The 15,795-nt window shown below is 40.0% G+C and overlaps 1 protein-coding gene across 1 annotated transcript in view; it reads right to left on the reverse strand.

The window, feature by feature from the left end:
* The window catches only part of LOC135768791 (adenylate cyclase type 9-like), a 70,179-nt gene extending 59,510 nt beyond the window's left edge, over nucleotides 1–10,669 (reverse strand). Inside the window, exon 1 of the mRNA XM_065278126.2 lies at nucleotides 7,593–10,669. Within this exon, the coding sequence (XP_065134198.2) occupies nucleotides 7,593–9,390 (1,798 nt within the window). The 5' untranslated portion in view covers nucleotides 9,391–10,669. The remainder of the gene's footprint in view (nucleotides 1–7,592) is intronic.
* Between the last annotated feature and the right edge of the window lie 5,126 nt (nucleotides 10,670–15,795).

The following is a 15,795-nucleotide window of genomic DNA, read 5'->3' on the forward strand; positions in this document are numbered from 1 at the left end:
ATTTGTTGACGGATTGCTTTTTGGAATATTGCAAAGTAACGAAAGAAATCAAATAAGAAATAAGTCAGTGATTACTTTTAAAGCCAGAAGTTTTACATCTATTAATGATGTTATAACACATAAATCAGACAATGCATCACCAATTTAGTGTAAATTCCACAGTGCTAAGCCACGCCCCCTCCACTCACTCGGACAAACAATCAACATTCGGTGATAGGCGCTATGGCAGCTGTCACAGTAGACATTTTACAGGAGGCAATTGATGATTTTTGGAGACAAAAAGACTATGGGCCCTATCTTGCACCCAGCGCAATTGACTTTGTCAGTGACGCATGTATCATTCGTATTTTGCACCAGCGCACAGCGGGTTTTTCCCTCCACAGACGCACGTCGGCAAACTAGGGAATGAACTTGCGCTCCCTGGGAGGTTCCGCGCAAACCATCCCTGATGCTATTTTGCAGTTTCAAAAAACAATTGCGCCACTGACCAAAAAAAACTAGTCTAAAGGCACGTTGCACGTGGTTCATTATGCTATTTTAAGGGCGCATGCTTGACCATAATGTATAGCGTGCACAACGCGCACACACTTTGCATCTAATCTACACAGATGCAACAGTTATTTTTGCAAATCATAAATTGTTACAATAAAAAATATTAACACATGAGATAAGGGAAATCATTGTGGTGAGCATTGTGGTGATAGTTTTTATTTATTGTGTGGCTGCTTTAAAAAATTCTCATGCAAATAACGATTAAAATATTTTCATAAGTTTGTTGTGTGGCTGTATTACGTTTATTTTATGTAAATAATAATTAAAATGTTTTCATAAGAAACCTTAATGTATATGAACTTGATTTGTAAGAGTACTTTGGGGTTGGACTGCTTGCGTTACTTGGGTCCGATTTCAAAGCCCCCAAACCCTTTCAGCGGTGAGGGTGGACGCAGCGATGTCCTCTGCTGGCATCAGGTCCTGTGTAGAGGCAGATCCACCTCCCGTTACACGGCATGCCCGATTTATGCTGGCAGGCTTGGGATTCCCCCGTCTCCAGACATCACTGTAGCGCTTGCGGCGCAACGTACTGGGGATGCCAGCCGATGAGACAATTGTGGCTATTTCCTCTCACGCCTGTTTAACCGACACTGATTTGGGCGGGTTTCTCCTATCCCCATACAAAACAACTTCTCTGCCTTTGACTGCTCTTACAAGAACGTGGGTCTCCTCGGCTGTAAACCGCTCCTGGCGTGCGCCTGGTAAATCCGTCATAATAATAGCAACCCGCCATGGAACTTGCGCCCTTGCGTTTAAAGGGAATGTTGGATAGCGTTCTGATTGGTTTATTTGACGTTACGCCCAAACCACACCTATGAATAATGAACCTACTTCAGACCAACCCCTTATTGATTTGCGTCTGGCACAAGAGTTATTTCTCCCGCCGGGAAAATAGCAACAGCGCCCAAGATCTGCCCACAAACTCACTTGCGCTTTGCGCTTCGCACTTGCGTTTCAGATCGTTAAAATAGGGCCCTATATATCATCTCGAAGTCACCAAAGGGGCCTTTACTATGCATTGGAGGGTTATATCAATAATTTTATTGTTGAGGTCGATGAAAAGCTTCACAGGTAAACACGATAAACCGCATTTCGTTGCCATCATGATGAAATTAAATATGTACAGATCTAAGTTGCATACGTTTCCAGGACAAGCATTTTTACCATCTTTACCAAGAGTACCTCTCTGTTAGTTTGGTGCTACAGTATTTACATGAATAATTCAGCACAACATCGCTATTATAAATAACATTTGTTATCTCAGTTTTTTACAGATACGTTAATGAAGCTAAGTGACATGATGTACAACGCCGCTAGAAGCTAACGTTAACGTTTTATAATGTAAGGCTAACGTTACGTTAGAGATGTTAAAGATAACGTTCAAATACGTTGTTGACTTAGCTTAGAACAGATGTACACATCCTTGTTTAATTTATCCACGTTTAGTTGGTATTGTGGTCTAACGCATAACTTAATCCAGAGAAGACACTTAACGTTAGCATGGTTGAAATGTGGTTTTGGAAAGTGTAAAAAATACACAACAGCGCCTAAAAACGAATGAAAACTGACTAACTGCAATGCATTTCAATGGACGTGTATGTCCATGTTTTGGGTTAGTTGTCATTTCGTTTGGGGGCGTTGACTTCTAATATGAAAACATTTTGCGTGAGAAATGATGAAAAAAGTTTTGGTTGGCGATAAACTAGTGGTCGTCAAATTTATTTTTTCTGATACTGATATTAAAAACCTATATGAGGCAAACAGAAAATTTGTGAAACTTAAACATTTGTTACACGTAATTCTTTTTAAATATACCCTTTTTAAAGTGCACCTATTTCATTGCTAAAAAACGTTATTTTTTTGTATTTGGTATACAATGTGTTCACATGGTTTATGGTTAAAAAAAACACATTATTGCCTATAACACAACGTAACATTGTGGTAAAGTCAGATCAGATTTTAGAGTTACATTACAAAAAAATTCATTACAAAAACTAATTTAAAAAAAGATTTATTGGCCAACCGTTAAGATTTATCAGCTGATTTGATAGAAATAATAATAAAAAAATATTGTGGGGATGCACGATTATGACAAAAATCATACTTGCAGATTATTCACCTTGATATTGTTATTGCGATTATTATTGCCGATTAATTGCTTTTTACATTGAAGGTTTTTTTTATGTTTTATGAAGCAGCTGCATGGTAAATTCTAAACATCCAAAAATAAAATAAAATATGTAAATAACAAATAATGATGGAAATTATGTTGTTAGTAAAAAATGGACATATCAACTTAACAATTTTTTAAATCTCTGATTCATACTGTATTTAGTGCTCAAACATACTGGCGAAACGCACAGAAATGAGCACAAATGGACAGCTGGGGCTTTTGGTGATTATGTAATTGTTTCCCTCTAAACTATAATCCTGATTAGTTTTTTGATTAATTATGCAGCCCTAAAATCAGTCACTGTAATAGATTTGCCTATTACTACTAAAACCTTTAACTATCAATTTTATTGCATTACAGATTTCTTAAGGTAACCATTTTAAAATAAACAGTAATGGTCAAATTAAATTAACTTAAAAATGATTTTAACATTTTATTCAGTACATTAAGACATTGAGACATTAAAATGCATTGCACCATATGTTGAAGACGGTGGGTTTGTTTGGTTTCTCTATAGCTTGATCTCAGTGCCAAAGCTTTTGAGTCAAACATACTGTATGTCCAATTGAAAACAACTTTAGTGTCTAAAAGGAGGCTGTGGTTTAAAATTAGTGTTCGGGTTGATGTGAATAACTTGATATCTGGACAAATTTCTTCATTCTACCGTCTGCCAGGTTTCCACAAGAGCTTTTTGCTCTCGGTCAGTGATTGATGCGGCTACTGTGAGCGACTGAGAGCTCTTTGACTCGGCCTGTAAATCCAAGGGGAGACTGATAAATCCCGAGTATTGAACTGAATACAGCACATCGCTCCAAAGAGCCATCAAAGTGGAAAAATTCAACAGCGGCAAGTGGGCGAGAAAAAAACCTTTGAGAGCTTGAAGAGGGGCAATCATGTGGATCATCCGAGAAACGGAGGAGAGAACGTTGCCCCTTGCCCCGTTTTGTTGATGATTAAAGAAAAACGTCATACTTTACAGCTTTCAGTAAAGAGGTTAAAGCAAGAGAAAAGAGAGCCGGTGCACTCAGCCGATGGTTTAGAAACAGAGATGTTGTTATGCAATGTTACGCCTGCCCTCGCTGTACCACTCTGAGTCATAAAGTTGTAAAAAGCAAAGAAAAAAACAGCTTGACTTTAAAAAAAAAAAAACGATCAGAACACAGTGATATGAAATAAACTGAAGAACTGACAGATGTTTGGAAGCAAGTATCATGGGAACGGTTAAGGAGGCCATTTACCCCTCCCTCAATGAGGGCAGAAGGAATGCAGGAATGATGGAGGAAAAAATGAAACTCATCTCCTCAAGAGACTTAAATCCTCTTTGATTGAGGGGATGTGCTGGCAAAATGGAGCGAGATTCTCAAGGGCGACGGTCGCGCCATCATTTTCACTTGCCCTCGTGTACCAGCCAGGGCAGCTGCTGCTGTGATGGTGCCAAAAGAGCTCAGAGGTTTCTTTAGCCTGCTAACTATAACCAATAGCTGCTTTCCATTTCAGATTTGCACAAAACTTTAGCGTTATTTTCTTAATGTCCACAAAAGACTATTGCAAAATGAGGGTGTTTCCGTTAATCAATGATATGCGACTGAAATGTAGTTATTTTTTGCATGCGATAAGTCATTCCAAACATCACGTCAACTAGGCCAGTGTTTCCCAATCTTTTTTCTGCCACGGCACAGTTTTAATAAGTAAAAAAAATCATACAGCACACCACTTTCACAATAATCATTAACAGATCTGCACAAACCTGTATTGCAATGCTTGTTAAACTGGAATATTATACTGTATTAACGTAGTATTCACATTTAATGTGAAACTTGATCTTGTTTTGATGAACACAAATGATATCCTGGATGGAATTGATGACAGTGACACACGTGGCAGGGTTATTTTTCCACGGCACACCAAACAAGTGGTCACGCCACACTAGTGTGCCACAGCACAGTGGTTGGGAAACACTGACCTAGGCATTATTTTTAACTGAAGGAGACGTAATTATCCAATAATTAATGCCAAGGAAACCCCTTAAAGGGATAGTTCGGCCAAAAATGATATTAAACCCATGATTTACTTACCCCCAAGCTGTCTGAGTTGCATATGTCCATCGTTTATCAGACAAACACATTTTCGGATATTTTAGAAAATGTTTTAGATCTTTCAGTTGATTAAATGTAATGTTACGGGGTCCACCCATAGTCCACGACCTTCAAGTCCAAAAAAAGTGCATCCATCCTTCACAAATTAAATCCAAACGGCTCCAGGATGATAAGCAAAGGTCTTCTAAGGGTAATCCGTGCGGTGTTGTTGTAGAAATATACATATTTAAAACTTTATTCACGAAAATAAATACCTTCCGGTAGCGCCGCCATCTTAGTCACGTCCGCATTCAAGATCAGAGCTTTACGCAACTTACGGAGGCTACTCTGCTGCTGCTCTGTGCCCCCGACCTCCGAATTTGTCATACGTCACTAAGAAAAGTGCGTACACTACGCTAATACTCTCTCCTGAATACAGAGGAGTCTTAGATGGCATATTAATTATTTTCGTTAATAAAGTTTTAAATATGGATATTTCTAAAACGACACCGCACGGATTACCCTCAGAAGACCTTTGTTTATCATCCTGGAGCCGTTTGGATTTAATTTGTGAAGGATGGACGCACTTTTTTTGGACTTGAAGGTCGTGGACCCCGTAACATTACATTTAATCAACTGAAAGATCTAAAACATTTTCTAAAATATCCGAAAATGTGTTTGTCTGAAAAACGATGGACATATGCAACTCGGACAGCTGTAAATCATGGGTTTAATATCATTTTTGGCAGAACTATCCCTTTAAACATGGCAGCAGACACGTATTGAGGTGTTTCTTGGCGGTTTTAGTACATATCGCACCAACTTCAAATAATAACTATGTGATTAACTTGCATCAGGTGACCTAAAAATGCGAATAAAATGTTTCCAATGCAGTTTTGTGAAATACAAATTTTCTGAATTGCCTGGAAAAAAAACACCTCATGTGAGCGTAAAAACTTTTTGTGATATATGGTTTTCGCAAAATCGCCATATTCACAATGTCAATTTGCGCAATTTAAAGAGTAAAATGCGGCTAAACTCTAAAATGGCTGGGTTATTTTTGACCCATAATGGGTAAATATTGGACAGAACACGTGCTGGGTTAAAAATTGTCCCAATGCTGGGTTATTTTAACCCAACTGCTGGGTTGTTATACCCCATGGTTGCAACAACCCAACATTTTTAACCCAGCATGTGTTCTGTCCAATATTAACCCATTATGGGTCAAAAATAACCCAGCCATTTTTAGAGTGTAGTCACAAACAGCAATCCAAAACTCCAAGATTGCTATAAAAGCTGGATTAATATATTTCAATAGGCCTGTGGGGACATCAGCAATTGTTGATGTTTGGAAATGGCCATCTGAAGAAAAAACTGAATGTGCCCAGATTTAATTTCAAATATATGCAAATCTATTGACCCACTTAAACACTTGACATCTAACGGATTTGCAAACCTGTTAACAATACTCCAAAATTAAACTTTGGTTGTCTATTAATTATTGCCTGTAGTTCCTCATTAGATCAAAGCATTATTTCTCAACCAGACAAAACAAAGATTTAAAAAGCTAAAGCAACTAAAAAATATAAAGATATTTCTTAGTGTTTGGTTATTTTGTTATAAATATACAATCTGACTCTAGTTATGCCAAGCTCTTGTATATTTTATTGGATAGAAATTATGAATGGGAAGGCCTTCAAATTTTGACATGGACATTCTTTATAAATTGAAAAAGATTGAGAACCCCTGCATTAAAGGATCTTTTAAGTGTAACCATAGCCTGAAAAGATTGATAACACATTCATATCCTGTACGACTACAACAATATCACTTAACACCCAGGTATTGGCGTTTCTTTTTTTGTTTGAACCCACTAAGAAAGCATCTATTTTAACTACAGACCCGAAAAAGTCCGGCTACGAGTAACCCACGTCTTCTAGGCAAAAAACCTTGAATTTGGTTACATGTTGTTTTTGCCAAAATAACTTGCGAGATGTATGATATTCAATCATGTAAGCAAAATCAACAACAATGACAATAATTTAATTAATTTTTTTAGGCTATTTAATTTTCACTGACATCCAAATTTTGCCATGTTTTAGCCTAGATTTTGGGCTGTGTTGGGATGGCTATTAGACGTCTTTTAAACTTAAAATTTCTTGTCAAAGAGAATAATTTACATAATCAAGTTCTTTGCATATAAAAACCAAAACAAATATTAGAAGATATAACCTAACCTAAATTCTTTGCAGATTCACACAAGACACGATTCAGCTGAGATTTTTCAAACCCCAAGCTTACAAATTGTACACATGCAAAGTATCCTGTAAATGTCATGTGCTAACCTTATTAGTATGCAGGCCCTACAGACACAGACACTACAACCCCCCTATCACCACAACCTTTGTTATCAAACTCTTACATTTAGATCTTCAAGGTTTGATTTCAATAATTGATTTCAATCTTTGTCATGACCTTACTCAGTCAACATTAAAGATATCAAGATTATCACAAGACTGGATCACAGATCCACTCATTATCCAAGAAACACTGACTGTAAATGTCTAACATGAATCACATCTTGTGACTGTGAAAAACTGTGAAAAAAACCAATGTCACAGAAATCTGAGAATTCGACAAAAACTTGCTTGATATACACCCCTAGAACAGCTTTCCAACAAGAAAACAAAAAATTACTACTAATAGTTCACTTCAGCCCGCCCTTACAGTATATGCATTCTGTCCTTACTTTTCAAACTTAAATGATTTAAATAAAATAAAAAACACCTTACCTTTGAGCTGATCTGCTACCACGCTTGGTCCGATCCGTTCTGTGACCCGCCCATCCTCACGCAGGTACCGGTCATCCAAAAACTTGTCTGTGGCCTCAGACAGGTGCACCTTTCCAGCCACACCCAGTTGTTCCATGAGGTTGGCGAGGTTGACATCATTGGACCAGACATCGAACTTAAAGCGCTTCATGCCAAGGATCCCACAAAGCACTGTGCCCGTGTGGACCCCAACACGCATGTTCACCATCTCCTTCTTCTCCTGGCAGAACTGCTCGATAGCCTGAATCATTCCCAGGCCCATCTCCACGCAGCAGTAGGCGTGGTCGTCCTGTGGTTCAGGGCAACCGGCCACGCAGTAGTAACAGTCACCTAGCGTGCTGATCTTCTCACAGCACGTGAGCTCACAGAGGCGATCGAAGCGGCCGAATAAGTCATTGAGGAGTCCCACCAGGGCATGTGCCGATTTGTTGGCACTCATTTTGGTGAAGCCCACAATATCTGCAAACAGAATGCTGACCGGCTCCATGCGTTTCATGTTGAAGGGTCTGAAAATGATCTGGCCACGAGGTATTGACGTCTTCTTGCGTTTGGCGCTTTTAGGGCTGGAGGCACAGGCGATCGCTGCTCCTGTTGAGTACCGCTTAACTGAATTATCATTGTCATCATCGCCTTGCTTCATGAGCTCATCCGCCACCCGTCGAGGCATCACCGAATGGATCATCCGCTCCTTCAAGGCCTTTTCAACCTCCAGGTCTTTCCCATGCATGATGGCCTGGCCAACCTTGAGGAAGGTGCAACGTGACCTTACTTCACACATTATGAAAAGATGGATGCCGATGATGTGCGCGCAGAGATGTAAGATGGCTCTACCGGGAATCAGCCAGTAAAGAGTGTCCAAATGTTCCTCGGTGGAACCGCTCCATCCGTCCTCCCAAAACAAGTGCATCCAGCCGAGCATCTCGAAAAGCACAGAGTACAGCAAACCGAGCAGCAGGGAAGCATACAGTCGGACGTGAAGAAAACTGTAGAGCAATGAAAGCACTTCCATACCAAGGGAGAAGGTTCCTACTGGTGACATACAGGGGGCCGCTGAGGCCCCACTCCTGGAAACATCAAAAGTGAGATTTCCACTCTCAGAACCATTGAAGTCTTCAACTTTCGTAGCGAGACCACTAAATTCACCAAAGCCGGACGTTTGGACCTGCGGTGTGAGCGTGAGGGCAAACGTGACCACGATGAGCAAAAGCGTGGCCTGGTTGTAGCAGCGGACGTAGAACTTGGTAAAGGTGAAAACAAACAGGAGGGAGCAGAGTAGGAAGAAGAACGCTGTGGGTAACAAGAAGACAGTCTGTTGACATCGATCAGCATTAGCGATAAAAAAAATTCCCCAGAGGAGGCTGGCCGCAGCCAGGTAAAGCAGCACACAGCGAAAGCGCCTCTGCGTCTGGGGGAAGCAGCGCTCGCGACAGGCCACCTCCAGGATGTTCGAGTCAAATCTGGGGTTCCAAAAGTGCCCAGCTGACCTCTCAAACAGCTGTGGCATTTTCCTCTGACTCCGCAAACCTTTAAATGCAGGTTTGCGGATGCCAGAGTCACCAGAGCTACAGCTGGAAGAGATGCTGTACTTGCAATGTTTGGAGCCCCCTAAGATGCTGCACATGGCACTGGCACCTAGACTCCCACGCTGCTGTTTGTGCACTTTAGCGCTGCTGATTCGCACGGACACCGGACCATCTCCGCTGGAATCGCAGCTCGCTTCACTGTTGTGAATCAGTTGTTGGTGTTGTGGGGAGGCCATGATAACGTTCACAAACCAGACCTGAGCCTGGGACGAATGTGGAAAATTTGAAAACAGGCTGTTTGTATGGAAAAAGCAGCAAGAGGGAAAATGGGCAAAACAGTTTTGACGTCTTAACAGTGAAGAGTTTCCTTGTGAGTTTGGACAGCTTGTTAAGTTGATTATTTCACCTCATGACGTCAATAACACATACTGCTTCTGTTCTGTCTTGTGTCGGGGAAGTTTATCCAAAGCGCATGGAATCAAAATGTTTTGGCACTCATAAATCTGCATTACATAATCACACCACAAAAATTAAAACTTGAGCTGAGGACTGTTGTTTTCGACTCTTTTAAATTCAATTTCATCCAAGTGCCAAAAACTTTGAATAAATTAGCTATTATATATTTGTGCTTGTTAAGTATAACATTAGGGTAGAGATTAAGAGGGCTGTCAGCATTAATGCTTGTAGTAAACTATGGCGTTTCTTTTCCTATCCAGCAATGTATAATAAATAAAAACTGATTTGTTGATAAAAAATTAAACGTCATGCCTTACGTTTGCAAACTAACACTCGTGGGAAAGCACCGTGTGGTTCTGCATTACAGACCCTGCAAGCAAAAAACCTCAATCCGGTTTCCTAAAAATAAACCTTCCGCCCTCTTTTGTTTCCTAAATGCGTGTTCATTGGAAACTTTGCGTGCCCTTTATATTGATAATTAATAGCACAGCAGTACAGTAATTAAAAATATTCAAGGATTTCAACTTTATTCAAATAATTAAATCTTACTTTTACAATTTTTTTTCTATAGATCCTCCAAGCATTTCTATTTCAGATTAAACGAATACATATGAATGAACGTGTCCACTTTTACGCACAAGGTACTTTTATCCCAGATAACTCCGTTTATGCAAATTCATTACCAAACGTACATCAGTAATTTAGTCTATTCCAAATCACTTCTTTTATAAACATTTACGCCTGAAAACTTCACCAAAAATTCATCATGTCGATGAGGAGTCAACTCTTATTGCATGCAGAGATCTCTGTTCTGCTCTCTCCATAGACTCACAGTGATGAAATGCGTCTTTGCTTTCGCGTCAGGAGTAGTTTCCACAGTCGGATTTCCCTGTAAGCTCCACAAATCTTTGTCTGTGCCGGTTTCTCGGTTTTTCCCGAGCTTGTCACTGCTGATAGACGCCGGTGTTGTGAGCATCTCATGGCTGTGTACAGTATGTGGTGCGCCGGTGCGCGTCAGCAGATCTCATTCTCCCGCGTCCATCCGACGACTGTCTGTACCACTCCAACAGTCAGAGGCGGAGATAAAGAGCTGCGTGCGCGTTCTGGAGGGAGACAAACAGAAAGGTTGCGAGCACGCACGCACATGGAAGTACGCTGAACCGCAGTGTGCGCGTCCGTGCGCGTCCCTCTCCGTTAAAGCGCGTCCTCGAGAGCTGTCGTAAGGGTGGGGGTTCCAATCAACGTGACGTTAATGCAGGGGGACACACCGCTGTCAGACTGAGAGCACCAAATCAAACCAGCCAAACCAATATAGGTGTTATATTCACATACACCAATCTGTTTGTTTGTTTGTCTGTCTGTCCGTCCGTATAAAATCATAGTTAAGCAAGAATTACATCTGTGGATTTATGTATGTATTTATCTAGCTGTCTGTCATAGATAGATTGATGGATGGATGGATAACAGACAGACTGTTTGATAGACGGGCAGGGAGACAAACAGACAGACAGATAGATAGATAGACAGGTAGGCAGACAGATGAATAGATAGGTTGACGGACGGATGATGGATGGACGGACAGACAGACAGGCAATAGATGGACGGACGAACGGACAGACAGACAATAGATAGATGGATGGATGGATGGATGGATGGATGGATGGATGGATGGATGGATGGACGGATAGATAGATAGATAGACAGACAGATAGATAGATGATAGACGGGAAGGCAGGCAGACAGACACACAGATAAATAGATAGACAGACCGACGGATGGATGGACAGACGAACGGGCCGACGGACAAACAGAGAGACAGTAGATGGACGGATGGACAGACGGACTGATACATCCACACAGACGGATGGATGGATGGATAAATGGACGGACAGACAGAGAGACAGATAATAGATAGATGGATGTATGGAAGGATGGATGGATAACAGACTGTCATAGGATGGATAACAGACAGACTGTTTGATAGACGGGCAGGGAGACAAACAGACAGACAGATAGATAGATAGACAGGTAGGCAGACAGATGAATAGATAGGTTGACGGACGGATGATGGATGGACGGACAGACAGACAGGCAATAGATGGACGGACGAACGGACAGACAGACAATAGATAGATGGATGGATGGATGGATGGATGGATGGATGGATGGATGGATGGATGGACGGATAGATAGATAGATAGACAGACAGATAGATAGATGATAGACGGGAAGGCAGGCAGACAGACACACAGATAAATAGATAGACAGACCGACGGATGGATGGACAGACGAACGGGCCGACAAACAAACAGAGAGACAGTAGATGGACGGATGGACAGACGGACTGATACATCCACACAGACGGATGGATGGATGGATAAATGGACGGACAGACAGAGAGACAGATAATAGATAGATGGATGTATGGAAGGATGGATGGATAACAGACAGACAGACAGATAGATATAGATAGGCAGACAGACAGACGGATGATGGATGGATGGATGGACGGACAGACATACAGACAGATAAATAGATAGATAGATAGATAGATAGATAGATAGATAGATAGATAGATAGATAGATAGATAGATAGATAGATAGATAGATAGATAGATAGATAGATAGATAGATAGATAGATAGATAGACGGATAGGCAGGCAGACAGACAGACAGGCATGCAGACAGACCGACGTATGGATGGACGGACAGACAGACAGACAATAGATGGATGGACGGGCGGACGGACAGACAGATAGACGGATAGGCAGGCAGACAGACAGATAGATAGACAGACCGACGGATGATGGATGGATGAATGGATGGATGGACAGACGTACAGTAGATGGATGGATGGGCGGACGGACAGACAGATAGATAGACGGATAGCCAGGCAGACTACAGATAGATAGACAGACCGACGGATGGACGGACGGACAGACAGACAGATAGATAGACAGACTGACGGATGATGGATGGATGGACAGACAATAGACAGACATACAGACAAAAGGCAGACGGACGGACAGACAGACAGATAGATAGATAGATAGATAGACGGATAATGGATGGATGGATGGACAGACAATAGACAGACATACAGACAAAAGACAGACGGACGGACAGAGAGACAGACAGACAGACAGACAGACAGACAGACAGACAGATAGATAGATAGACAGATAGATAGACAGACAGGTGGATGGAGGGATAGACAGACAGACAGACAGATACATAGATGGGCAGACAGACAGACAGACGGACAGACAGACAGATAGATAGACAGACAGGTGGATGGAGGGATAGACAGACAGATAAATAGATGGGCAGGCAGACAGACGGATAGACGGACAGACAGACAGAAAGACAGACAGACAGACAGACAGACAGACAGACAGACAGACAGACAGACAGATAGATAGATAGATAGATAGATAGATAGATAGATAGATAGATAGATAGATAGACAGGCAGGCAGGAAGGCAGGAATTTATTAGATTAATGAATTACAATATATTAAACATAATATTAACAAACTGAATCATTTTCCTGGGTCAGGTCATGTTGACCTGAACGCTAAAGCTTTTTCCATCATGTTTTCCATGATGCTTGCCAAATTCTACAATTTTGTAATTAAACGTTGATCCCAGTTTATGAAATGATTCCCAAAATAAACCATTAATCTATAATCCACCTATTTCCATTACAGACTCTTTAAGCTGTGTTCAAATTGTGCTTGAATCATATCACAGTTCAACTGAATCAAACTTATTATGTTGTTCTGGAAGTCAATGTGTGGCTGGGATGCTTAAATAAACCTCAGGAAGAGTGAATCAGAGGAAATCCCCGGAGAATTGCAGCTGTATCCGTCACAATAGAGCAGATCTGAGGACACACACACACTGACTGTATACACGGTAAACAAACAGTTTATTCTTAGTCAGCTGTATAAACAAGATTTGCTCTGGAAAAACCATTGAAGGTAGGGCATCATTACAATCTTCAGATATCACTTCAGACACAAACATGTCAACAAAGTTTTCGTATATATGAAAAAAGGTGTAATGAATAAATAAACACTGTGATACATTGTATTTTAATACAATGACAAGGATGTCATAAAAAATTGTCACAAAAAATAACAATCACAGTCAATAGTCACAATGCAAATGTATTCCTCTTCCTGCAACACTTTGAAGTGAAATGTGCCACAGACAGGCAAGCTGTCTTATAGGATTCAGCATTATAAAACTCTGTTTATCATGACCCTGTATGCTTACCTCTCTAAGTCACGACTGTGATGGTGCAATGCAGTTTCCAGACCTGTTCTCCAATCACATTTCAGCAGCAGGGAAACCTCGGTCTGTGTAAATGTCTTTTCAGGGGTTTGTTCAGGAGGAGCCTGATGTACCGTGGGCTTCCCTTCACTCCGGGGGGAAAAGCACAGCAGTTTGTCTGATAGATGTGATCACTGGACTGTGTCTTCATGCATACAGACAGGCCAATGCCATTATAAAGTCATTAAGTTTAATAACATTTGCCCACGAGATGCTGGCTTTATTTTGCTATCGAATGCTATGTTGCACATTTGCTTCAAAAGCATAGCTGCACAATGCCCTGTTATCAATATTGTACAAAATACAGAAATATGACAGAGGAATCTCACTGGTTAACATATAATTCAGGAAAATTCATTCTTAACACATTTGATCTCTGTAAAGTGATGCATTTATAAATACTAAAGTAGTGAAAAATATGCATTCAAAATTATTGTAATGGTGGAGTCTGAATGGGAGTCTTCGGTATATGATATTATTACCTATAATTGCTGCAACCTTTTTACATTAAACAGTTACAATTATTAAATTGCAGGGTTTATTATGAGTAGACATTGACTTCATACTCATAACAGTAACTAGGTGATATGGTGTTATTTCATATTCAGCATCTATTTTATTAATCTCCATCCTAAACGGGTCTTGCACAATTGTTTCTCACCTCAGTGGATTTTGAGTGTTATGCATCTTCTCACATTTTGTGCTCACTCTGGTGGACGGCTGGTGCAATTTCAGCACTTGCGCTCATTTAAAATAACTTTAAATTTACACAATGGTTTTCTACATTAATATCGACCATCACCACATTTTTCATCTCAACACATCTGCGAAAGACACAGCAAAGCGCAAACTTACCAGGATAGATCCGGTGTGTGAGGTGGGAACAAAAAGTGAATCTGGTATATAAAGTCTGTCTAAAGTCCGGTATTAAATGTGTTCTTAGTTTGTCACAAAACATAAAAAATGTGTTATTAACCACCCTGTCAAATATGAACGAGTATTAAAACGCTACGTAAATAAAAAAGTTATCAACAGGAAAGCTGCCTGTAGGCTTGTTCGAATTCATGCAGCGCCGCTAGAACTTACATGCAGATGACGTCAAAGTACCGCGAGAGCGAGACGAAATTAGACTTTGTATTATTTCTCGAATCATTCTCGTGGTACTTTGACGTCATGTGACTTTCGGTTCTTGCGGCACCGCATGAAGTTATGGCAAGCCGTTTTAACTTTTATTCATTGTGTTCTTGATATCAACAATTCAGTTTTCACTAGTTAAAATTTTCATTATTGACATCAGAAATTACATTTCTACTAGTAACAATGGCAATTCTTGGTATCAACAATTACATTTCCACTAGTAACAATGGTAATTCTTCATATCAACAATTTAATTCTTCATATCAACAATTCAATTCTTGATATCAACAATTAAATTCTTGATATATGTAATTGTATTTTCACAAGTGAAATATCGCCATAGGCTGCCATTCAAATTCAATTCTTGATATTAAGAATTACATTTCCACTAGTAACAATGTTAATTGTTGATATCAATAATTAAATTCTTGATACCAAGAATTAAATTATTGATATCAACAATCGAGTTCTTGATATCAAGAATTCAATTGTTACTAGTTAAAATGTTAATTCTTGATATCAATAATTCAATTGTCACTAGTAACAATGTTAATTTCTGTTATCTGAAATTGTATTTCTGATATCAATATCTTTTCAGATATCTAAAATGGCTTTCTTACTAGTAACAATCCCATTCATGATATCAGAAATTAAAATTGTCACTAGTGACAATCGAATTATTGATATCAAGACTCAACATTTTAACTAGTA

This window comes from Paramisgurnus dabryanus, chromosome 3 (genome assembly GCF_030506205.2).
Source record: "Paramisgurnus dabryanus chromosome 3, PD_genome_1.1, whole genome shotgun sequence".
NCBI lineage: Eukaryota > Metazoa > Chordata > Actinopteri > Cypriniformes > Cobitidae > Paramisgurnus > Paramisgurnus dabryanus.